Below are 26,560 nucleotides of genomic sequence, written 5' to 3'. Positions count from 1 at the left end.
GTGTGATCATCCAGACAGTGAAAACCACCTGCTGGGTTCACCTTCAAAACCATCTGCTGCAAGAAAGTCAAAAAACAAAAAATAAAAATATGAAGTTTCTGTCTCATGGATCCCATTGTTTCTGATTTATTGATGACTTAAGTTTTGTGCTGCACTTTTTTGAGAAACAGTTTTACATTTTAGTAACAGGCTAGTTTGAACTTGATGACTCTCCAGTCATTGGATTGAAGCCTCTTTATTTTAAGAGGTTGATCCTTCTCCCAAGCTGCAATAAAGCAGCATGTTCTCCAGTGTATTTAGGGTGCGGTCAGCCATAATTTATCTTCCACTCATTTTAAATTTAAAGTTTATGAATGTTACCACTCCGACATGGTCTGACATGTTTTCATAAATCCTCTAGTATATCTGACTGAGCCCTCCTTTGTAGGCACCTTCCTGTGGAGCTTAATTGATGTTTTGAAATGTGCTTTTTTTCACTGGGCAGTAACTTACAGTGCCTGGTCATTTTGCAGTATTTATTTTCTTAAAATGGTTTGTTAACAATCATGGCACTCCTGCTATTAAGTGCGAGGAGCGTGACTACCTGCATGCTAAGGGATAAAGAAAAATGACCTGCTGAACTTCAAAATGCCACGGTATTCATTTAAATACAGTCATTAAAAAGAGTGTATCGATGTACCACTAATTCTCCTATTGCGCCTTTAAGCCTTTTTACTTTCAAAGCATTTTCTCCTTTGATCCCGCAAACAGCGAGTCCAACCCCACTGTGTTCATTTTCCCACTCCACACGTCCACAGGAGAGTGAGCAGTCTGAAAACACTGCTTCCTTTTAAAAGCGGATCTGGCTGAGTTCAAAGAAAGAAAGTTCTTTGCAAAGGAAAGGAAAGAAAGAAAGAATCTGTAAAAGAAATGTGGAATAAATAAAGGAGGGTTCTTTTTTAAAAAAAGATTTTTTGATGGGGAAATGAAAGGAAATTAAGACTCAAAAGAAGGAGGGGTATATAAGAGTTAAGAAAGGTAAGGTTTTCTTGACTCAGCTGGAGGTGAGGGATGCTCATTTAGACCCATCCACACTTAGACATGCTTTGCCAATAACTAAAGAGGTGCGTGTGATGGTGTGATATTTACATTTTAAATAGATCCTCTCGTCCAGAGTGATTTGCCATGAGTGTGCTCCAGTTTCTCAATCTGTAATATTCCCTTCAACACTCACATGTCTCTGTCAGATGGAGGATTGCTGGAAGAGCAAATAAAATGAGTCTAAAAGCAGCTGAGGATTTTAGGAGTGGAGCATATTGAAGCTAGAAGAGGCAGAACATGGGACAGGGATGAGTTTGGGGGGTAAGAAAGGTGAGTTATATCCTAAAGAGATGTAGCTTTAAGGTTATGATTGAAGTTCCAGAGTGGCTGCTGTAGTTTGAAAGGGAATTGGAAGGTAAACAGTGGAAAGGAGGAAACGTGAGAGATAAGAGGCTTGGTGGAGAGATGAATTTGTTGCACCAGGGAAGGAAAAGCCAAACATTTTGTAGGAGAAAGACCAACAAGATAAAAGAAAAGTCAAGGGTGACGGCCAAAGCACTTGGCCAGAATTCAGTTAAGGTGAAAAAAAATCTGTGTGTGTGTGTGTGTCTTTGTGTTGGCGAGTGTGTAAATCCGGCCACTGATGCTAATGTATTTCTACCATCGAGACCTGAAACCTTCTTCTCCACATCCACAGAGCACTCAAACAAGGACAAGGCAAAAGACAGAGACAGGGAGGAGAGGGAGAAGAAGAAGCTCAAAGACAGAGAAAGAGAAAAGGAAAAGAAGCACAAAGTGGTAAACGAGATCAAGAGGGAGAACGGAGAGGTCAAGCAGCCGATGAAAGGTTGGTGGAAACACGCATACATGCAGATCAAGTTGTTCATGTGGGGCTGAATGTTTTATTTATTTGTGGTGATGTCTTCAAATTACTTTTGTATTTGGTATCAACCTTGCATTCATGCACACACATCATTAAATTTAACTTAAACACAAACATAGATGTAACTACAATATAGAAATATAATGTTAAACCAGTTGTTTGCATTAAATAAATGACTTGAAATGTGCAAGATATGTTGTAATACGATGATATATGATATTTTTGGGATTTTTTGACTTTGATGGTGATATTGTGTTGATCTTGCACGGTAGTACTCTATGTGTTGTGATGACAAAGCTAAAAATTGAAATGTGTTCAGTATCTTGAACTGGGTCACATCTCTCAGAAACCAGAGTGCTTGGCTCTGGCCCACTTTCACCAGGTGCTGGACTGTACAGTGTATCATCATTAAGGTTGAACATACAACCAGGAGGCGCTACTTCTCAGCACCCCAGTAGGTGTTCAAAAAATGCTAATGCTGTGGGGTCATCACAAAGGTCCCGGTATAGCACAGTGTGACAGTGGTTGTAACGGTTTTATTTTTTTCTGTGAGAATGTGATCCTTGGCATTAGATTGACCTTTTGCACTGTGCTGCTCCACACATGGAGAATTTGAGCTTAGGATTTATTTAGTCTGACCTAAGGTAGCTAAGATCGTAACAGGAGAAGCTGAGAGACTGGCCAGGGAAAGTAGCCTAGCCATGTGTCCAGTGCCACTCTTTCTCTGTCACTCTGTTGTCCCCTCATTTCCCCGTTCTGTTTTGTTTCTCTTTTTCCTCTCCCCTTAGTTTTCTCTGTTTGTGTCTCTCCACCCTTTCACTTGTTCTCACTGCAGTTCAGCAAAGTGTTTACGATGTCAAATGTATGAATAAAATTTAGGAATGCACTCTTAACATTGACAGCGACTGAAGACTGGAGGAAAAACAAATACATGCTGAACTAAGTGCTCAAATGATGGGTAAGTTAACTGATTAGTGGATAGACAGACTATTTGACAACTGGTTAACTATTTAAGTTAGTAATCAAAGAAAGAAGCCAAAGATGTGCTGGTCATAGCAGCATTTTAAAGGAAATCCTATTTTTTCTTTTTAACTTGGTTGGACAAAAATGAACTTGATGACATGACTTTTGGTTCTTGAAGATTGTAATTTTTCACTATTTTCTATCATCACTCTGTGAATAAAAAATAAGAATCATCAGGAAAATAAAATCTAATGTTATGAGCATAACTAAATAATCCTAAACATCGCTGTTTTTATATTTCTGTCCTACTGTATGACTAATGTATTTTTGTTGATAGCATTTTCGAGAAAGAAAAGGACAATATTAGGCTTATCATTAATATTTTTGGCAATGATTCTCTTAAAACATTGCATTTAAGTATTGTGACTGACATATGATATGTGCTGGGCTGGATATGTAGATCTTAATTAAAAGGCGAAAGGTCCAGGTACATGTTGAAGAGTAAACTGCATTGTAAGTTAAATCATAGATAATAACAGATATAACAGAAATTTTTATTCTTTGAATCGTGAAAACAGGCGTCAAAAATGGATAAAAAATGTATCCAATAAAACGACGATATATGCGATGACCACACTGTGACATTTGAAGGACTTTGTGAGCCTTTGGCCACATACCATAGCTGGCTACTGCAGATGACAGATCACACACGGATAATTTAGCTCACCCTTTCAGTCTTCATGCTGTCTCTGAGGTGGACGGGTACCCTTGTAATGTTGGTTCATTTACTCAGTTTGAGTGTAGAAGAATTGTAAAAATGAACTGAGAGAAAGAGAGAGAGGCTAATAAAAAGAGTTAACGTGTATTAGGTCTGCAGTCATCCTGCTAGAGAGCCAGGTATTTAATCATGTCTGTTTACAATAATAGAGACACACTGGCACGAAGGGTGGGATTTGAATCACAGTCAAGAGAGAAAAGGGGGGAGGAGGCTCTCCCTACCAGAGAGAAAGTTTTCAGTAATAGTATTTAATCAGAGAGTGTTAAGTTTGCAAATGTTGGGAGTGACAGAGTCTGGACGGGGAAGGTAAGAATTTAATCAGCGAGAGAGTGTTAAGTTTGCAATTGACGAGGCAGACAGAGAGGGAGAGGGGCAGCCAGAGGAGGCATGCATAGGAAATCAATAAGCAGCAAACAGCTACTCTGACAGTAAGGCTGCTTTTCAACCACTCAGACTATTTTTTGTGTTTGTGTGTGTGTTTGTTTGACCGGGAACTTATCTGACCTCACACTGAACGTGACCCTCTACCGGAATGGCTTGTGTCTGTGTTGTCATGATAGTAATATATTTGCCTTCAGTAAGCACATTGTTTATTGCAATGTTTGCTATATAAGAACAGCAGGGATTCATTAACTTGTTCTGCTTTGCAAGAGGTGCAATGAAATATATTTATTGTGTACAGTGTTTCAGTCGGATCCTGATTAAAAAAATTACAATGATAGGTTCAGACCATCTTATACTGAGGAATGAGTCATTATTCAGGGGCCTTTCTAACTCTTGTAAGCTTTAACTTTGAACTTTATTATTCCTAGGGTAAATTTGTCTTGTAGTCAAGTGGAGCCCATAGCTTACACAGACCAACCTCACATGAGACAGAATACATACACGTACAAGCTGTGTGCTCCACGTAAAGTCTTTCAGTTGCCCACAGTAAACCATGCAGGAAGGACTCATCCCTGGAAGGGCTTTTAGTATGAAGCGGCAGATTCACAAAAGACCCACAAATATTTGAGAATGCTAAGTAGGTGCTTTGTAGTTTGTCTGAATCTGTATTTGTACATCAGTAGTACTCTTTCCACGCCTCTATACCAGCTGAGGAATGCCTGGAGGGAATTTCATTATATCTGGCACGCATGCACAGTTGCAGTCAAGGATGAGCCCTTTAGATTTTGTGGGTCAAAGGTCACTCTGACATCACAAAACATGTTTCTGGCCATAACCCAAGAGTTTATACAAATTTCACACAAAAATAAAATGGCATTTTCTATTCAAAAAGTCAAACATAATGTTCTTTTAGAACACTTTTCTTGCCATTATTCAACACGTTAGCTGATTGTGACCATATTTCACAGTTGGTCAAATACTGAATTGACACTCATCTTGAAATTATGATTGTATAGATCTTCTGTGCTGTTGGATTGAAGATGTGAATGAAGCATCCACGTTTTAGAGTTTGCAGCTTCTTCAAAGCAACATCCAGATTAGAAGCAACATAGTCCACCACAAACTTGTTGGGTTTGCTGATACCGAGCTTCAGTTGATTGTTCTTGCACCATGTGATGAAGCTCTCTATCAGTCCTCTGGTCCTTGGATCTGAACACAATGTTGGTAGAATATCATTCTATTCTATTATTATTCAATTTGACAATAAGTTTGAAATGATCTTTAATTTCTAAGAACATTGTTATTATCAATATCCATGTTTGAAATTTTTAGTTGCACAAGCATGAGAGTGTGAAATTGCCTGTTTAGATCTGTTTATTACATTTCATGTTACCACTGCAATATCCACCAAACACATCATATCTAGCATATTGGCTCCTTATCGTTATTTTCTGTGGATTGATGAAGGTTAAGGTTTGTGAGTAAGTGTATGTGTCTGTGTGTGTGATGGTTAAAGAGCTTTTGGATTAGCAGCTTGGGTATTGTACTCTAAATACCTTCTTGCTGTTGCTCTCTTTATTGCTCTCTCTCTCTCTCTGTGCTGTTTTTCATTCTGCCTCATTCCTGCCTTATCTGGTGTTGAACGTGTGTGGTTTGCAGACTAGACTGAATGTGTGTGTGTGTGTGTGTGTAGTTGATATTTGAATTGTGCTGAGGCAGCAGCACCTCTATCAAAGTAACTCACGTGCACATATACGCACAGTGAATGTATACATGTCCAGTTTTATACACAACCATTGGGCACGAGTGAAGCAGCAAGCAACATGTTAACAAATAGATGTGAGCAGCTCTGACACACACACACACACACACATTTAATATTCACACTCAGACACAGAAATGTGGTAGCACTATATATAAACTTGCATGTTTTGTTTTATCCTGCCACAGGCATTTAAAAGACAGTCTACCATGTACAGTGTTGTCTCTGAGCAGATATGCTGCTAGAAAGCTTGTTTCCTGGCCCAGTCTTATCTGATTTTCTCAAGGGATTTCAATTCACCGCACTTTAATTTATTTTATGTACGCATTTCAGGAGATGCACACCCATATAGAAAAAGCTAGGAGTCATCTGTCTACGCTTGTTTAAAGTAGTTAGGACTCATTATTTTTCTGCCATATTGTTTTTGAATTAGGAATTTGTCAAATATCAGATTGTTTTGTTTTATTAAAAGCTGAGTGATAGTCTTACATTTGTCTTTTTTTGCTTGTTTTGTCAGAGGCATCATGTCATTTACATTTTCCCCACCATTTTCACTTCAATTTAGTTTCACTTGAAGCTTTTTATGAGCTATTGTCTTTGCAAGGTGAGCTGATTCACTGTAACCTACAGTTTAAAGGTGTCTTCTAACAACAGTAGAATTAAAAGGGCTGAGGACACACACCGCACACCATACAGCAGACATTTTTTACAAAGCTGATCTTTTAAACATATCCTCTCTCATGATAAGTCTCCTCCCTCTGAGCAATAAGATGCTTCTCTCTCTGTCTCTGCCACTCTGTCCAGATGAAAAAGAGAAAGAAAAGATCAACTCAGAGGAGCTGCAAATCAAAAAAGTCAAGAAGAAAAAGAAGAAGAAACACAAAGAGGGGGACAAGCACAAACGAGTGAAAATGTACCACCGCTCCTGCCAAACCGTGTGCGCTGGCCTCCTTCTGATATCTCCGTCTTCTCCACCCCCTGCATCCTCCCAACCCGCCCACAACTCCTCACTGTCTCCATTCAAGTCCCCTCTGCCGGTTTTACCGCCACCTAACAACAAAACTGCATCCTTTCTGCCTTCCTCCCTCGCCTCAAAGTCACTCTTTAACTCCTCTGACCACAACTCCTCATCATCCTCCATCAAGTCGCCGCACCCCTCCCCAACCAAACACCTGCCGCAGTGCACCCATCCTGGCATGGCGGGTCTGGAGTTTGCCCCATACATCTACATAGAGAACCAGCCTAATGGAGGGGCTCTGGTGGCCCATGCGTACACATCCCAGCTTGCCTCTCTCTCCATGGACCAGAGGCAGAAATTCGCTGAGGAGTTTGTCACCTTGGCTTTCAGCGAGGACTCTTCCCAGGTAGTGCATACATATTGATCAGATTGATCTTAAGATAATGCCAGTTCCAATAATAAAATGTATTTAAATTGCGCAACTGACCATGTTTTCCAGGCAGCTCACTACGTTATGGGGATCATCCACGGAGAAGCCAGCTACCTGCCTGACTTCTTGGACTACTTTTCAACCAAGTTCCCTTCGGCTCCAGTCAAAATGGAAATATTGGGAAAGAAGGACATAGAAACCACCACTATGGCTAATTTCTACTCTCAGGTCAGTCAGACAGAATCATACATTTGGAAACATCAATTAAAGGAGAATATGTGTGATGCAGCAACTGAATTGACATATCCTCTGAAAAACAGATTTTCACAATTTTTGTCTTTGGTTATTCAGCTGTGGAGCTGTAGATGCAGATGGCGCAGAGCAGATGGTGAGCTTTTAGACATGAAAAGTAAAAAAAATAAAAGATCTGAAGTCCAAAATAGCAAAGGCCAAGTGCTTTGAAGCCTCTTATTTTCTGTCCTCTGTGTTTAATCTTTTTGGCTGAATATCAGATTGTGTATCACAACTGCACACGAACACAGGACCCGTCACATGTTAATGTGATTCAGGCAAGAGGAGGTCGTCTTATGAAAAGTATGTTATAAAAAGTTTGCTCTGCTTTGATGAAATAATGTGTTGTGGTTAGCATATGGATGAAGGGCACACACTGTTGGTGGAATGTGACAGGAAGAGATGAGGACACGGTATGGTTAACTGTCTTCATGCCACTTTTTTGTTTTGAAACTCTCACATTTGCAGGCACACACAGGAAAGCCTTGAGGCTGACACAGGGCCATTAAATCTTATGTAATTTTCTGTCACACAGACAGGTGCGCACACAAATGATATCTGATAGCTAAAAATGTGTCATGCTGCTGGCTCCAGTGTGCTGTGCTGGAAATGTCTGGCTGTCAGTTGCTTTGATGTTTTTGTTTTGCAATTTCATCTTAGTAATGGTGCACCTGGGTGTTTCTATTGTGTAAATATTGTATTTTTACTAAGATTTTGCAGAAAAAGATGTTTTGCTGGTCAGTGAAAAATATTAGATGAGTACAATGAATGTATGCTATCCAGTTTTAGCAGTTTACTGCATTTAAGAAGCTTTTATGTAAAATAACAGAAGCTTTTACGTAAAATAACATTATGTGTATGTATGCACATGTAGGAGAGAGCGGGAATATGTATGTAAAACGAGGCTTGTTGGTGGCCATCTGCACATAAATATCCTCTTCAACCCTATTGAACAGCACTTTTTATTTTGAAAAAAATCATGAAAAAGCAACGCTGACAGGAAGGGAGATAAGAAGGTGAAAAGAGAGATTATGAAAGAATGGAGATGGGTAGATAGAATGATGAAAAGGTTTGGATGCAAGTGCAAGTTGATGGAGAGGGTGAGTAGAAGCCGGGAAAACGAGAGAGAGATCGATCGAAAGAACAAAACAGATGACTGCTGTGTGGGGATGAAGAAGTTGTATTGTTGATGCTTTAACCATCTGGTTGAAGCATCTGGCTTCAGCGTAAAACAGCTTTTGGCATTTACACTGATGTCTGATTTCTTAGACTAAATGATACCATTAATAACGACAAAATGTGTGCTGTGCTCGGGAAAGAAAGCAAAAGGACAACATATTTAGGGAGTGAAGAGAGAAGTTAGCTCAGCAGAGATACAAGGGCTGACAATAAAATGTGTTGAGAAAGCAAAGCTTCTAGGTAACAAAAAACTGAAAAAGATGAGAAGAAGAGGTTGATGTAAGAACAGGAAAGTGACAGAAAAGGAAGCTGAAAGTGACTTTTAGAGATGAATGGTGTCAGGAAGGAAAAGGTGTTTATCTTCCTTTTCTTTTCAAAAGCACAAGTATGGGTGTTGGACACAACCTTTTAAGGACCTGTGCGTGTGTGTGTGTGTTTGTCTGTCGCTGCTGCTGGTGGTCTGGATTGTCTCCTCTGAGCACACCGACACAGCTAGACCTCTTCATTTACAGTTGTCCCATGTCTGTAGTTCACTAATGAAAAGCCTTTTGTTGCCTCAAACCTCCTGAGTGGCTTTGTATAGAGATACTGCCTGCTCTTTTTCAATGTGAGTGCAGACAGCACCAGCTACCACACTGTGTGTTTGGATGTGTGTGTGTGGTACTACAGGGGGTAAAGCAGTTTATGCTCTCTATCGCTCTCCTTGTGGCTGTTCTTTCTTCTTATGAAATATTCATATTGTTATTCTGTGTATTTGTTTCACTTTTATCCAATTCTGCTTCAGCAAACACATCCTTGATCTCTGCATGTCCCTGAGTAAATTCATTCCAGATAATGAAGTAATGAAACATCTTAATTGTCCATTGTCTAAATTGAGTTTTCCCTGCATGAACCTGTGTCTCGAGCTGTCCCTTTAAGAGTAGTCTTCCTTGCAGGGCTAACGTCATTGTCCACTGGTCTTGTTAATTTTTTTCCCTCCCTCCTAGCTTTCAGCAGTGACCTTGGGAAGTAGACATACAGTCCGCGTGCACACACACACAGATGTGAGCACGGACACTGTTGTATACACAGCACAGGTGTACACACACACACATAGGCGTGCACAGATTAATGTTTTCCCTCTACACATTTTTTTTTTCTCTGTCTTTCTTCTCTTCAGCTCTCCCTCTCTCTTTTTGTCTCCCTGTCTCTGTGTCATTCTCTCTCTTTCATCCCTCAACTCTTTATGTTTCTGCTTTGTTGTTTGCCTCTAGTTGTAAGAGTGGATGGCCAATTTTTGCTGCGTGTATGAGGGAGGGGGGAAAAAGGCAAGAATTTAGAAATTGCAGAGTTCTTTTTTTTACCTACATGTAGATTTGGGTAGTTGATTCTCAGTATTGCATTTCTCACGTGGGCTGCAGGAGTGTGAGACACAATCACCCATGCACTTCTCTGTGTCTAATTTACATATAATATAATTGATAATGAGCTGTGTATGTGTGATGTGACCGAGGGTATCAAAGTAGCTTTGCTGCTGTTCAAGCTGCGAGTGAGCATTTTGTATTCAGTACCTGACTGAAGGCATTTTCAGTAGTGCCAGGGATTATACAAGATTACAGCACTCCATTTTCTCAGGGCAAGTACAGCCTGACAGTCAATACACGAGGTGCCTCAGCAGTGAGGTAATTTGGACTTTCCAGTTGAGTCATTGAATGTAATAATACGAGTAAATTAGTACAAAGCAAAAGAACAGACCTCTGCTTTTTATTGACATATTAATCTGTGCTCACATTATGCTCATAGCTGTATAAAGCTTTCACAACAAAAGCCCACATGTAAACCAGTTAACAGCTTGCATGTTCATGGCTAAGCAAAGGGATATGGTCTGTGACTCATTTGATTCACAATTTGGAAAATTATTACAATGCAGGAGTATTGTATCAGATTTTAGACCAGTTAGTAGTGGATAGATAAACCTAGGCAACAAGAAGTTTACTGATAAATTTATTGGAAATGTTTTATCAACAGAATATTGCCCTCATTTACAAGAACAGCACATTTAGTCTTAAATTAGTCTTATCTAATTTCACCTCCAGCCAAAGGAGTAACCTTTAAAATCCTGAAAAACATTTATCCATTCAGTAAATTCCATTAAAATGATTTAATAACACCTTTGGATTCCGGGAGAAACATAATGAGACTTGAGAAAAACTCGAAAACATATGTTTTTCTCACTGTAAAATAGTACCTGTTAAAGCTGGTGTATTCGTGAAGGGGAAAAATATGTATGTTGGATATACATCTTATTTGTAGATGTAACGGTCCCCAAATGAACAAATGGACGAATGAACTAAATCTACTTGGAAAGTACGAGCTACTGAACTGATACCCCTAAGCATGGTCATGCCAGGCTTTCAAACGAGTGAAGCAAGACTAAAGCTAGGACCTTTGCATTCACACTGTCTCCAACACGGTATTTACAAAACAAGCCCAGGCTTTGGCGCCACATCATGGTGTCTCACACTGCAACAGAGCTTAAGCTTTGACAATGTCCTAGTGTCAGCTTGGTCTTAAACGAAGGTGATAAGCAGCCATCACTATTATAATTCAAAGTATCCTTGCCCATCTACATGCCAGTGTTGTGTGGATTAGCCAAGGGATAGATTATGTAAGAAAAATGTTGAAAAGCAATTGTGTATGAGGCACCAGTCAGTAGCCAGAAGCTCTTTTGTGACACAGTAATAGACTAATAGACTTAGTGCTCTAGACACTGACTGGACATGATGTAGAAAGAGTGACACAGAGAGCCGGGGAAAGAGAGGAAGTCAGGTTTACAGAGGTCAGGGAGAGGTTGGACAGAGTCGTGAGATGATGCCATGACATGAACTCAGCCAGAGAAAGTGAAGGATGTGTCGAGGAGAGGAAGAAAAGTTGTTACAGAATTAACAAGTGGCTACAGTAGCTGAACCAGAGATGGAACGGAGATCAGGAAAGAGAGCGAGAGAGAGAGATAGACTTGATCTAATTGAATTCCCACAGGAGATGTTGGTATTATGAGATGGGGAGGCTGAGGAAGACGAGATTCATCTGAGTGAAACAGCAAAGGTAAAGTAGAGAAGAAGTGTGATGATCTGTTAAAGATGCTTTTGGCCTTTAGCCAAAGAAAGTGACAGCAGCAGAGATATGACAGTGATGATAATTATATATAATAAAGCCAGCTTTTTAATCTTGTGAATTTGTGGACCTGGAATACCAAATGAGATGCAGTAAGTTTAGATAATTGTCTGTGGGGGGGAGAGAAAATGTTTTTTTCTGTTTTAATCTTTAGAGTTTTTATTGTTCGCCTCGTTGGTGTTTATTTATTTATCGTCTTGTGTTTTTGTGCAGCTGTGTTTCCCTTTTTAAATGAGGCTTACTACTGTGTAGCAAAAGAAACAAGAAAATATGATGTTGGTCATTGTTTCACATCAAGTGAACATGGACACAGAGGTGAGGAAGGACCAGACTGTCTTGAACAGTACCATTCTGAGGAAGTCTGTCATGTTTCCTGTTTCCCTCTGTTTGCCTTCACTTATTTTAGACAAGCTGTTTGTGTTTGAGTCTGTGAGTGAGTCACTTACTGTTAAATTTATCTTTTTTATTTGAAGCAGAGGAAGTACCTGCTTATACTTCGCCTGTGATAGTGAGAGACTCTTCTCTTTGTTGATAGCGTGGGGGTTATTCCACTGTTAAATTATGCATCATGTAAACACATGCAGAAAATAGACACTCATAAGCACCCACAGTCATAAGTATGCAGCAAGATGAGCGCACACACACATACTGGCTGAGGAACAAGTGTGCCCTCACGGATTCAGATGCCTTCATGCTTACATTGCATTTGTGTGCTTCCACAAACACGCTTTTCTGTATTTAGGTCATTGACTCACTGAGACTATTTAAAGTTGTGATGTGTTTACATATGTGTGGGTATTTCAAGCTTTTAGTCATCATCATCTTATGAGGGTATCAGACAGTGTCGGTGCACAGATGCAGTGAAATGAAGTGAACAAACAAACACAGCCGTGTGGCATGGCAACTCCAATAGGCATGTAATTAGACCAATTTGCAAGTGAACATGCATTCGCTCAGGAGCTTACCCAAAGTTCAGCATTAACAAGCTAGGTCAAAGGAGGTTAATGGACAACAATAGAAATGTGCTGATTTGCTGCTTCTGTCTTTCTTAGGTCACATTAAATGAAATGTCTTTGGATATTTGACTGTCAAAACACGCAAACTCTTTATCACTAATTGTAAAAGTAGTCAAAAGATTAATTGGTAAATCCTACTGCATATTAATAAGTTTATGGTAAGTCCAAGTCAGTTCTGCTTGGTCTCAACAAGAGCTAGAGGTATTGAGCTGAGGTATTTTAATATTTGCTAATTATTGCAGTGACTAAAGCTGATTGTGAAGATCTGTAATGAATCCCGTCTATGGTGATGAATTGCTATTTTGATCTCAAACTTTTGCTGACTTCCATGATCTGGGTTTTATGACCAGTCTTCATTAATTATCCAGCCTGCATAAATAACCTGAACCAACAACATTTCCTTATTAAAAGCACACACACACACACTCTCACACACACACTGGAGAGCTGCTGTGATTCACAGATGTTGGATGATTGACCTCTGAGCAGCTGTTTGGGGAATTAGTGCCTTGCTCAAGGACACTTGTGGGAGCCGCTGAGTGCCTTCAGTCATTATCCAATTCATTGTTTCCACCTTCATTGCTTCATCCTCTCTCCTCCCTCTTTTTGACACTCAATCTACATCTTTGCCTTATCTAATCTTATTTGCTGTCTTCCATTCTGGTGTCCCCTTCTCTCCTTCACCCCTTTTTTCTCTCTTTTTTTTATTTCACAGCTTCTGTCTTCTTAAACTTTCTCTCCCTTCTCTTCCTCTCCCAGCTTCTCTCCATATGTTTCTCTGTCTCTTCGCTTCATTCTTTCCTCGCTTTGATTCCTCACTCTCTCTCTCTCTCTCTCTCTCCTCCCTCTGCTTCCTCTCTCTCCTCTTCTCTGTCCCCCTCTCTCTCTTTATCTCTGCCTTGTTGTCAAGTGGTGACTCATCGGAGGCGAGCAGCCAAGGATTTAGCTAACACACACACACACACACACACACACACACACACACACACACACACACACACACACACTCTCTCTCTCTCTCTCAGACTCACACTCAGCCAAGAGTACAACATGCAGGCCACATGCTGCACGTACTGCACACGCACACACACAGACAGAGACTGTTGAGGGCCAAGGGTATGGGAGACGGGTTAGACACACACACTACGCTCTGTCAGCCAAGTGAAGTGCAGCAAACAGTCTGTTGAGTCACACCGGTGGAGCAGAAACATCAAGTGAAACTGCCAACACATACACATACACACATGCACGCATGCACACGAACACACACACTGTCTGTTTTGACACCCAGTAGTGATTAACAGCATCTGTGTCAGTGCCTGTTGTCATGTTCCCTTGTCTCCCTTCTTGTATTGTGATCAAACGATATTAAATGCATCTGTTTTGTATAAACACTTACAACCTGTTGGTCAAGTCTGTAAAGGCCACACATACAGCAAACTCACGTAAAGAGATCTTTAATAAGTGTTTTAAGTATAAATATTTTTTTTCACCTCACCCACCTGCTTTAGTGTTAAAGCAGCATTATCTTGTATTGTGTTTCTCCTGTGGTTTGTACAGGTGAAGAGAACATACAGCAACGGTACATACAGAGCTGGGGCAATGAGGCAGATCAGCCTGGTGGGCGCAGTGGACGAGGAGGTCGGGGATTATTTCCCAGAATTCCTTGGTATGCTGGAAGAGTCACCCTTCCTGAAGGTGAGTCAGGATGAAGTGAATGGCATTAATGTTGATCAGCAACAGCATGGGTGGATTGACGAAGGTATTCAGATTGTTCCACAGTGGGAATGAATGAGGAGGCTGCAAGGAAATTTATCCCAAAGCTACAAGGGTTCTGTGGTGGACTCATTCTCACTTCCTGACTGTAGCCCTCAATTAGGAGTTATGTTGTTAGGAGCTATTTTCAGGCATGAAAATTTTACTAATTCTGTTGTCTAGTGAGTATCTAAGGCAGCAGGATGATCATGTTTGTGATGACAGAGAGACGAGTGAAGCAGTTCAACCAAGTGGCTCGTTGTAGTGTTTTTTAATATTTTAATACTTTTTGGACAACAATGGATCTCTATGGCACAGAGAAATAAACTATATCAGGCTTTGGAAACATTATGTGGGATATCTAATATATGTTAGTGGGATAAAATTATTGTTAATTTGATCCTTTCTTGGGATACCAAGACCTTTAAAAGGTGTTGTTGCAGTTTTGCATTGTTTGAATATCTGTCATGAGTTTTACAAATCGCTCTTTGTCACTGTGACTGACGCTGTCACATTTGTTATCAAGCTGTAATTGCACTTGGATTTTTTTTCTATTTATTTATTTCTAGATTTTTTTTTTTTTAAACAAAACTGGCCAAAATGCATTTTGTGACAAGTTAGTATATTTATCTTACATCTCCTCAGCACTGTGAGGAAGTACTGAGCGCCTTCGACTTCTCTGTTTGTTCTCTCAACAGAGTTAAACATGTTTCTTCTTACTCAAAAACATTCATTATCACCTTGAGTTAATATTTGATTTAAGGAATCTGAACAAAACTCAACTGGGATTTCTCTCTGATTGTTAATGTAACTTCACACTGAGACAGTGTGTGGAGTTGACTGTCACCACAACTTTTCATGAAAATATAAAGGATTTAGTTAACCCAGTCTCACTTTGCATGAGCCTCATAAATAGCCTGTTTATTTTAAATCTCCAGTAGGGCAGCTATAAACTTGATGTGCCAAATATTTTATTGCACTGATTATTTGGAAATGCCACAAACTAAACAGATGGAGAGATACTGCGAGACACAAATATCAACAACACACCTAATAAGCTCGGTGATGGCTGGCACAGAAAAGGCGTTAAATTAAAGAGTGTCAAAGTGATTAGTTGCAGTTTACAGGTTCACTTCAGTTCATCTTGTTGTCTTTTTAAAATGTCTGCATTGGAACAGATGACCAAAACGGTGCGTTCACTGCTGTCCCCGAAACGCAGGAGTAACAAGCTTTTCTCTTTGCTTTTCTGTGTTGACACTTCAAATTTCCTGTATGTCAGTGTGGAGGAGTGGCGTGGTATGCAGAGTATTAATAAAAAATAATTAAAAAAAACACACATCCTCCGGTGCTTCCTATCTGTCGAGGGCTTTGGCTGATTCTGCACTCTCTGAAGCATCCTGAGGACACAGTTACAAGTTTTGCCACGGGGTGCATGAGTTTTCCTTTTGGGAAGATAAATAAAATACTTGATGAATTGGATGACAACAGAAAAATGTGAGGGATGGGCTAATATGCTGCTTTGAGTCTTTTTTTTTTTTTTGATCAAGTTTTTTCTCTGTCTGTCTGGCTGCAGCGGACTCTTCCATGGGGAACGTTCTCCAGTCTGAGGCTGATGAGTCCCACAGAGAGCGATGACGGTCCTATAATGTGGGTCAGACCAGGAGAACAGATGATACCTGTAGCTGATATACCAAAGTCCCCTTTTAAAAGAAAACGGTGAGTCCAGCAGCAAACAGCACATAAATAGACACACATAAATGACGAACATCAATATTTTAGATCCTCCTTAAGCACTGCAACGAGACGGAGACAGGATCAGCAGTAGATTTTATTCTTTAAGTCTCAGTGGTGCCTTATTGAGCTAGCTGTACATTCCACGAAAACCAGTTATGGAAGAAAACAGAACCAAAACACACTCACATTTGATACAGCATCCGTGGTAGCAGCATGGAGCTTTGTTGTAGCCGAACAGCGCGGTATGAGCCGATTACACCCTCTCTGTGGCTTTCACATAAGCTCTGTTTCGCTCTCGCACACATGAATTCTGTGAGGGAGACCATGAGAGAGAAGTGTGTGTGTGTGTGTGTGTGTGCGGCATGTGGCTTATCACTCAGATGAGATCATCGTTATGTTAATAGAGTCGACATCAGACGCTACTTCACATGGCTGCCAGCCAAGCACGGGACAATGCACACCATCATGCACATTCCCTCAATGTCGCAGTCATTCTCTTTCTCTCAGTAGTAAGATGTTTTTTAGTCTTTTTTAAATCCTGTTTTATTCAGTTAAACTTTCTTGGATGAGTAAGAGGGGAAGTAAATTAGAAAATAATTGTGACTGCATAATTAGTTTGTGATGATGTGTTGCACATACTGTACATGTTACACATCAGCTGGTCCAGTGATTCTTGACAGTGTTCGAACACGGTGGCTTTTTCATGTGTGTATGTGTGCATGTGTGCTGTCAGAAACACTCGTGGAACAGCTGGGGCTGAAAGAATTTGTTTTTACAGAGACATGGATGGATGGGGAGAGAGAGAGATGGTTAGACTATTTCCTTTTCTTCTTTCGTTCATGTCTCATCCCATCACATCTCATTGATCATAAATTACTGTGAGATACAAATACAGAGTGATGTCCTCAAACAAAAGTGTAGTTCTCTCCTACTTTCATTCTGTCAGTCCCCTTTTCTTCCAAACTTTACTTTTCTTCCTTATGCTCTTCCCACTTCTGCCTCATTTCTGCGTCCTTGTCCTCCTGCTACCTCGTAATATCCTCCCTGTCTTCGTTTCTCAATTTTCCCTCACTACCGGTCTCCTTTTTCCTCTTCTTGACCTCTCTTTCCTGTTTTAATTTGATTTATGGCAGAGTTACTGTGCTGTTATTTTCAGGAACTGTAATAGCGTGTTTAAAGAAAGCACATATATTAAATGTGTCATAGCGATGCAATTTGATGTCTGTCTGTGTGTGTATAGTATATATATGTGAGGGAGAGGGAGGGAGAAGCGTGTGATGTTATTTGCAGTGGGACCGTGTCTGCAGTTTGACCGTATGTTAAAGCCAACTGCTGGTGTATGGAGAACATCTCTTCACAGCATTCAGCTTCTTTTTCTCTGTGGTTTCAGTGAAAAGGTCAAGCTGTTATGCATATCTGACAGCAATGAGACTCTCAGTCTGAGAATTCAGCTTGATTATAGTGGTCAGGCGATGAAAATAAACCAGAATATTTCAGCTTTTAGTCAAAGAGCACAACGCGCAATTCCGGAGATTTACAATAATTGCATGGTAACAGCAGCAGCCTTGGCCAGCAACAAACAGGACAGAGGCCTGAAGCAGAACATGCTGTTCCTGTTTAAACACAAATTGCATGACAGATGACAGTCCACTGGGAGCTGTGTGACTGTCAACCTGCCCATTCTCAAGTACAGTTGAAATGATCAGTAGATGAATAAGTTGACAGAAGATTAATAACCAGCTTTTCTGACAGTTAATTAATAACTTGAGTCGTCTGTTAAGCAAAATTTCCAAACGTTTTTTGACTCCAGCTTGTCCAATGTGAGGATTTGCTGCTATTCTTCTTATTCTTCGTCTGGAGCCTATATTTTATGTAATCGTAAATCGAATATCTTTAAGTTTTGGACTGTTGGTTTGACAGCACCACAAGTCAAAAATGTGTTCTTTTTTCACACTCATCCACTGAAGAGGGAAAATTTCTCTGTGCTTACCTGAAAACTGAGGTGAGGTTTTGTGATCACATCTGTCACTAATTTTGAAGCCAATCACTGTCTTCAACTCACACAATTGTGATGTGGAAACTTGAAAACAGCTGAAGTCAACGTGCGCTGAGAATAAAAACAAATCAATTAAGTAATTGAACTTTTTTGTAAATAAGTAAACTAATAAGATTCAGGCTCAAATTATTTTTCAGCTTACGTATCTTGTATGTTCAGGAGTGGGTATTTTGGCCTGTGGGACTCCTGCCTCAGTGCCAGCAGTAGTGGTCTGAGGCATTGTGTTTTCAGGTTGTCCCTCCCTCTCTTTCTTATGAACAGGATATCTCGAGAACACTTTTGGGAAATTTCTTCAAAGTTGACACAAATATGTGAAGCATCCATATTTTGGAATTTGTAGCTTCTAGCATCATCATCCATTTTTGAAGCGTTGCTGTCTACCACAGACTCCCTGTTTTTGCTAATATTGAGCTTCCAGTGATTGTTGATGCACCATGTGATGAAACCATCATCTTTCTATCATTTTACTGCATATATATTATGAGTCTGGGTGGATGTAGTTTTTTCAGACAACTTTTAGACCAAACAAATAATTGATTAGCAGAGAAAGTAGTTAGCAAGTTAATTAGTAATAATCATTAGCTGCAGCCGAAGTCACATTAGCTCAGTCTGTGAATGTGATGTATGACCTTTCATGGATTGTGTGCTGCAGCTTTAAGGTGTATATCAAGTGTTTGTTGTCAGAGATTTTGTTTTCTCTTTCTCCCTCTTCTCCCTCCTTTTTACACTCCTTTATGTTTCTTTCCTTTATCCCCCCCCCATGTCCCCCTCAGCTCTCTCTCTCTCTTCCACTTCTATCATTTCTCCTCTAGTCTTCTCTGTCCCTCTTTATTTGCCCATAAATGCACAGGAATCTGTCCTGACGACTTGTAGTACTCACACCAGCACACTGAATACTGACATGCATGGCACCATAACAACAGCGCCTCACATATGGAGGAGAGTTAAAGATGGTAGACTTCAAATATCACTCTAGATGTGCACGTTCAGCACTCTTCCTTTACCCTCTCTTCTTTTCAGTGTTTCACTTACCAGCTTTCCTGGTTTTACATTCATTACTGTCAGCCTGCAGTCAGCTCAGACACACTCTCACTGTGTGTGTGTATGTGTGTGTGTGTGTGTTTTCATTTCCCTCTTCTCTCTGCACTATTTTACTCTACTCCTTTCTTTCTCTTCCACTGGCTCCTGCTTCTCTGCTCTTATCTCCGAATGAATGAATGCACAATTAAGTGTTGAGCACGGATAGTCTCGCTGCTCCTGTGTGCGTGTGCGTGTGTGTGTGTGAGTGTGTTACGCTCTCGAAGGAATCTCTTGCAGACTCTGTGCGTGTGTGTTTATACTGTTCTTTGAATCTGACTGCAGCTGTGTGAGTCACTGATCCAGCAGTGAGCTGACTGCAGTACTTCTATTGTTTGGCAACATGGCTTCATGCAAACAGACTGAGGAGTGAAAGCATAAAAATGAGCCAAGTGTGTGCATATGCGTATCTTCCAATACTTTCCACTATTTAAAATGCAGCTAAATGTATTTAACACAAAGCACACAAAGGTTTCTAATAGGATATTTCTGATATTAGATTTTTATTCTTCTCTTTTGCTTCTCTTTCTCTCCTGCTACTGGTATTTGTGTTTTGGAATTTAAATAGATTCCATATTGATCATGCAAGAAATGTAGGTGGAAGCACAAAATAATTGATGATTTTCTAAAGGTAGAAAAAGCTCCTGTATATCTGCAGACAATAAATGTGGTTTTATTTGTGAAACATGCTGTAGAACTGTTGAAGATGCTTTCATCACTGAATGCACCACAAGGAGGTTTTGTAAGGTCCACAAACATTATTATTGTTATCAGTTAATCATAACTGATATTTGCAGCCCTACTGAAAACACAACCTGAACACACAAGAAGGCTGATATCCACTCTGGGTTTTATCCCAGGATCCTCTCTGCTCCTCATGTCACACTGTGGTGTCTGGATTACATCAATGTCAACCAAGATAGCAACAATACCAGCAGATAAAGTCTGTGTGGTGTTTTTATTTTGCCACAGCAGACAGGAAATAAAGCAATAAATAAAGAAAGCTGGGAAGTGAGCTGTCCGCTCATGTTGAATCATCTTTTTCTTTCAACAGCAAAGAAGACGATCCGGGGAGAAAATCTCTTTGTACTACTGTGGTGTGGACACTAGATATGTGTCTTTCTACTTTTCATTGTGCTTGTTCTTTGAAGTGGTATTCATTTGTGTTCTGTCTTAGCTCCACCAATGAGGTGAAGAACCTGCTGCAGTCTCTGCCCAGGACCAGCGAGCCCAGAGAAATGCTGTTCGAGGATCGGACACGGGCCCACGCTGATCACATCGGTCAGGGCTTTGAACGGCAGACCACAGCAGCTGTGGGGGTGCTGAAGGCTGTGCAGTTTGGAGAAAGGTTGGCAGTGAAGCCACATATGATATTAGTTTAGAGGCAACACATGCTCACCTAGAGACTGTGTAATCCTCCTTAATCTGTCATCCCTTGCTTTCAGCTCAGAGCCCCCTCGTGTAACCAAAGATGTCGTGTGTTTCCATGCTGGTGATTTTTCTCAAGTAGTTCAGAGGCTGCAGTTGGACCTGCATGAACCTCCACTGTCTCAGGTTTTACATTACACATGCACACACACATTCAGAAGGCATGGCAACAAGCCCAGTTAAGTCAGTCTTATTATGTCCCCTATTAGACAGAGTCATTCTTCAGTGTTACCTTAATATAGCACTTAATACTTGACTTAGGCAAGGTGTAGAATTAATGCAATCTGATGTTGGACGTTGCCCCCTGGTGGAGAAAAGTCTAAAACAAATTAGGCAAATTGTATGGAGCAGACTCAGAATAGGCTACATGTAGTCCAATATATATTTTTTTGTTTACTTAACTTCATTTACCCAGGCTATTCTACTGAGTACCAATACTGCTTTCCTGGATACACATGTTAAAAATAAGTTCAGCATGAAACAGTCAATACAATCTGTTGATCAAGTGCTCTGGTGGAGATGTGGGACCCATAACTCCAAAGTAAAGTGTAACAGGGGTTCCAAATCTTGTCTATTTTTTTAATTACATGGATCCATTTGGCTGTCTTTTCTACCTCAACATTTTCAGTGTTCAGCCCAGGTTATCACTTTTAAAGAAAAAACACATTTTTTGATCATCTTAGTGTGATATGTTCAAGCACTGAAGCTCTTCCCTCTTGAGATAAAGAGAATATTTTAGCCACAGAGCAGCTTTGCCTGCCCAGGAAAAAAATAAAAATAAACTTCCTGGGACCTTCAGATTATAAAACATTAACTTTCACAAAATGCATCTGACAATAGAGCCTTTTGGTATGGAGATCATTAGATCAGGATTTTTGTGCATTCTTAAAATATGTATTTACTGCACTCAGAAGCAGGTCTAACCCTAACATCTAAACCCTCCTCCCCACTATGTCTCTTTACAGTGTGTGCAGTGGGTCGATGATGCCAAACTAAACCAGCTGCGTCGTGAGGGCGTTCGCTACGCTCGCATCCGCCTCTGCCATGACGACATCTATTTCATCCCTCGCAACGTGGTCCACCAGTTCAAGACTGTGTCATCTGTCTGCAGCCTGGCGTGGCACGTTCGCTTAAAACAATACCACCAGGGAGAGGAGGAGGAGGAAGAAGACGAGGAGGAGGAGGCAAAGGAAGAGGAGGAAAAGGTTGAGCTGATGGAAGAGGGGGGTAAAACCATAGAGGAAAATGAGGAAGAGGATGGGAGGAGAGAAAAGGAGGGTGAGACAGAAGTGAGGGAGAGGATAAAAGAGGAGGATGAAGAGGTTGATGTAGAGGAAAGCAGGACGTTTCCGGCTGTCAAAAGGGAGGAAAAACATCCACCTGTCATGTCTCAGCCTGCTCCCTCAGTGGACTCGAATGCGAGCAGTGCTAGAGACAAAGAGGAGGAGACAGAGAGGATAAAAGAAGGAGGGAAACCCAAACAGCAGGTTTCACCTCCTGCAAAGGTAAAAGCAGAACTTCCAGCACCTCCTGTTTGCAAGAATAAATTACTTTCACCTCTCCCTTCTGCCTCCCATCTTCCTCATAAGGACACAAAACCCAAAGCAGCATCGAAGCACCTTCATCAGCACCATCACCATCATTCGGACAGCAGAACGATGTCTTCCAGTACAAGTTCCTCCTCCACAGCTCCTAAATCACCTGTCTCCAAGTCTTCCTCTTCTTTGTCACTTTCATCTGTTACTTCTCTGTGCTCCTCTGTTGCTGCTCCCAGTCCATCCTCTACCTCGTCTCCGTCTCCTGCTCTGTCCACTATCTCCACCTCCGCTATATCTTCCCTAACGACTCCAAAGCCTCCTGTGGACTCTTTCCCCACGCTCCCTTCTCCTGCCGTGTCTTCAGTGTCCCAGCTGCCTTCCTCCTCTAAGTCAGACCAACCGAAGGACAAAGGCTCCTTTTGTCTAAAACCTGATGTCCCTTCTGACACACAGACACGGACGCAGTCGGATGTGCATGAGTCATCTGTTGCAGACGTGCAAAGACAGACCCCTGCGAGCTCACAAGCTGACACATGGACGCACACAGTAGCACGAACGCAGACAGACTTGTGGACGCACGCGCTTCAGGACAAATGGACTCGTACTGCGGACTCCAGGACATCCATTGATCCACAGATGCATCTGGCACAGGACGCTGGGAGGCAGGGGCTTTACATGCAGCAATACGCAGCCCAGCATCTCCCACCTCCTCACCTCCCTCACATGCTTCCCCCGTCTTTCCCCCCTCTTCTGCCACAGTCCCATCTCCCTCACAGGCCTCCAGTCCTCCCCCCAAGTCCCCCCCTCTCGGCACAGTCCCAAACTCTGAACTCTTTCCTCAATCAGAAAGCGCCGCCTCACTCGGTTCACATAAGCCAGCTTCACCTTCATCCGCCACACCAACCAAACATCACCACGCAGTCTCAACCGTATTACCAACCTCCCCTAATGGCCTGCCCATCTCAACCAAACAATCCCCCCGGCAGCTCTCAGTCTCTCCCTCCTCACCTGTCTCACCATCACCAGTACATCTCCCCGCACACCAAAACCTTCTTCCCCCCTCAGCATCCCCACTTCCCCTCTCACCACTTCCTCCCTCCTCAGTCTTTCCTCTCTCAACCACCTGGCTCTTACTCACTACAACCACAATACCAAACCCCAGCACCACCTTTCCCTCATCCTCCACCTCCCCCTTCCTCCTCTCCTCCTCCCCCACCTCCTTCTTTACCCCCTCCCCTTCCTCCCCAGCCTTCCCCTTCTGTCTTCTCTCCTCCCCCAAAGCATGAAGAGGAGCAGAAACAGATTTTATAGTAGTTTGTGTACATAAGGATGCTGTCTTTAAATGGCTGTATATGTACAAGTTTTTATTTTGGTTGTGTTGTTGTAAAATGATGTAAAAACAAAAAGGAAATCAGAAGGCAGACAGTGGAAAGTATTGGTTTGAAGTCAGTAGTTTATAAGGCAGAGTTGGAATTTATTCACCCTAGACCTCTGGACTGGACTGGTTTAGATGCTTTGGTTGCGCTTGGGTTCAAAAATATTGAGAATAGCATTTATCTCTAGTTTCCTTTTTCCTGGTTTTGACTTTAAAGAAGGTATTTTTCAGGCTCAAGGATCAAGTGAACACCCTAATCTGAGACAACTGCTGTCTGGTTCTGTTTTTTTTTTTTTTTTTTGAAGTGAGCATAACCCTCAAATATCAGAATATTCTGTGAGCCATCAGAGGTAGGGAGGGAAAAAAAGGTTTCTGCAGACTTGGTGTCAGATATTTATATAAAAAGGTCATGATCACAACCTCTTTGTGAAACTTGCAGCTAATGCTTCCATTTTTGTGTTGAGTTTTTTTTTCTGATTTTCTAGTGTATTCTTTGTGCCCAAAGACTGTTTCTGGAAAAATCATGGGTCACATCTTGATATTGTACAATACACTATTGTACTGATGTAGTATTTCTACATTTGCTATACTATATTGTGCCCATATATCTTATTCAGTACAGTACGTTGAGGACTTTTCCCTAATATTGTATTTTGAGCAATAATGCTCTGCAATAATCTGCTGAATTTAAATATAAATGCATTTCCCTGTTACTGATATGGTGACACAAAAGTGTCAGTATTTTTATTTGATAAAAAGCCAGAAATATTCTACAGAATCACTGAGGAGTGTTTAAATGTAATTAATACATATTATCTTAAGTGATTTTTCGCTTGAGCGCTGGTGTTTTTATTGTTCAAAAACAGCATTCGCGCAGTTTTAAGTGTCACTAAACGACAGACTCATGTCAATAATGAATCAGTGTGTGGTAAAATAAAAGTGAAGAGGGTCACGGTTTAAAGGGATGGTTTGACATTCTGGGAAATTTGCTTCATTTGCGATAATGCAGATTGTTGGATGGGAAGACTAACCAATCATGTTTGTACAGTAAATCTGCTGTAAATCCACAGCAACTGGTTAACTTTGGTCAGACAAGGATGTCATATGCAACTTGATTGTTTTTACTAAGCTGACCTGCCACTGCCGGTAGCTTCATAATCACTGTGCACACATCAGAATGGTATAAAAATAAGTATATTTTCCCAAAATGTTGAACTGTTTCTTTAAAGCCTTGCGATTATCTTGTACCTAAAGCCCTCAACGCCAGTGACAGAGCTCTTAGTGTGATTTTGCTGTATTTTTCAGTGTCTATCGGATGTGAACCAACTTTTTCCTAATTTTGGAAACTGAACTCTTGCTGGTCAGCCAAGGACAAATTCGACCCTGCCAAGGCTGCTACACAGATGAGCATTCAGAGTCTCAGGAAAAAGAAAAACATTCAGGACACTTTCACAAATACATTGGTCTCTCAAAAATATCCTAGATCTGAGTTACCTTTTAGACTCATGGGTAATTGAAATACTCTTCAGACTGGAACATTGTAATAGTACCTATGCAGCTACATTAAGAGCTCCACATGCGTTAACTTTACATCTTCACAGCATCTAAAACAATAAGATAGGAACGACAGAATGAGTAGAACAATATCGTACAGTAGCAGTCGGTCAAGATTACCTGAACATTGACTGATTACAGCACTTTGTTATCACAGATATACCAACCGCTGTTTAAATGCATTTGATCTTGTCGGAGATAATTCATGAATCCCAAGATTAGATTGTCAGATTGTTAACAATTTCAGGTTCTTCCAAGACTTTTATGTTGATTGTTCAGGCCTCAGCACTTCTTAAAAAATATATATACTTTATGGACACATGCTTTCAGACAAACAGAAGGTACACGGAGTTTATTCGCAAAGCACTATTTATCTATTTACCTGAAGTCCAGTTTCTCTACAGTGTGGAGCATCTCGTCTTGTTAAAATGTTATATTTATCAGCCAGGGACTTCAGTGACCTCTAGTGTTTTTAGAAGTACAATAAATTATTAACTATATGAAGAGTATGTGTTCCTCCAAATGATGAATATCTGATTTTAGAGTCCGACTCTTCCGTCTCAGTGCTCGTCCCGCAGTTGTGGACACTTTGATGTTGCGAAAAATTGATGTCTTGATTTTAATATTACTATCTGGATTACAGCCCACTTGCAAATGTAGCCCACAACATTTCCCCAGTGCCTGTCCTTAACTGTGAACTACTAAATGGTCCAGAGCCTTATGGAGAAAGAGTTCTGTCCTGTCGTGGGAGTTTTTAGGAGTCCCATTTTTAATTTTTTTTTATTTCTCTTAATTTTTCACTTCAAAATCAAAACGTCCTAAATGTCACAGGTGTAAGTTTGTCCCTAAAAGCTGGGTTGTGTTTTTGACGATTGGTGTCACCACCAGCTCGGAAAAATCCTGGAAAATTAAATCTAAAGCCTTCAGGCCTCTGCAGGACTTAATTCCAGAGACAGAACTCTTCACTCTGTGGCTTCAGGAGAGAGTAAGGTGATGATTAAGCACTTGTTGCCAGTTGCAAGGCGCTCTGCAGCTCTTTTTATGCTTTTGGATTTCAGATCTTACAAAAACAAAGAAAAAAAACCTGACAGGAACTTATATATTTTTTGTACAAATGTGACAAAATTATGTTGAAAACAAAACAAGTCTTCAGGAGCTATTGTTGGTTTTCTGAGTTTATCTCAAAACATTTTTGGGTTTTTTTTTCTATTTTGTTTCTGTGATTT

General features: G+C 40.8%; 1 protein-coding gene across 3 annotated transcripts in view; it reads left to right on the top strand.

The window, feature by feature from the left end:
- LOC124053515 (lysine-specific demethylase RSBN1L-like) overlaps window positions 1-26,178 on the top strand; it is a 30,863-nt gene extending 4,685 nt beyond the window's left edge. The window contains exons 1-9 of one of the 3 annotated variants that reach the window (XM_046378749.1): window positions 575-1,350; window positions 1,718-1,867; window positions 6,595-7,154; window positions 7,248-7,406; window positions 14,378-14,515; window positions 16,146-16,288; window positions 20,617-20,787; window positions 20,885-20,993; window positions 21,833-26,178. In XM_046378749.1, the coding sequence (XP_046234705.1) occupies window positions 1,329-1,350; window positions 1,718-1,867; window positions 6,595-7,154; window positions 7,248-7,406; window positions 14,378-14,515; window positions 16,146-16,288; window positions 20,617-20,787; window positions 20,885-20,993; window positions 21,833-23,716 (3,336 nt within the window). In that variant the 5' untranslated portion in view covers window positions 575-1,328 and the 3' untranslated portion in view covers window positions 23,717-26,178. Of the gene's footprint in view, window positions 1-574; window positions 1,351-1,717; window positions 1,868-2,805; window positions 2,862-6,594; window positions 7,155-7,247; window positions 7,407-14,377; window positions 14,516-16,145; window positions 16,289-20,616; window positions 20,788-20,884; window positions 20,994-21,832 lie in introns of those variants that run through there. The other 2 variants (XM_046378748.1, XM_046378750.1) reach the window with 2 other exon arrangements.
- Window positions 26,179-26,560: the final 382 nt, after the last annotated feature.

Source organism: Scatophagus argus, chromosome 22, assembly GCF_020382885.2.
Source record: "Scatophagus argus isolate fScaArg1 chromosome 22, fScaArg1.pri, whole genome shotgun sequence".
Taxonomy (NCBI): Eukaryota; Metazoa; Chordata; class Actinopteri; family Scatophagidae; genus Scatophagus; species Scatophagus argus.
Note: the sequence above shows the minus strand (reverse complement) of the source record. Positions and strands in the feature narration are given on the sequence as shown.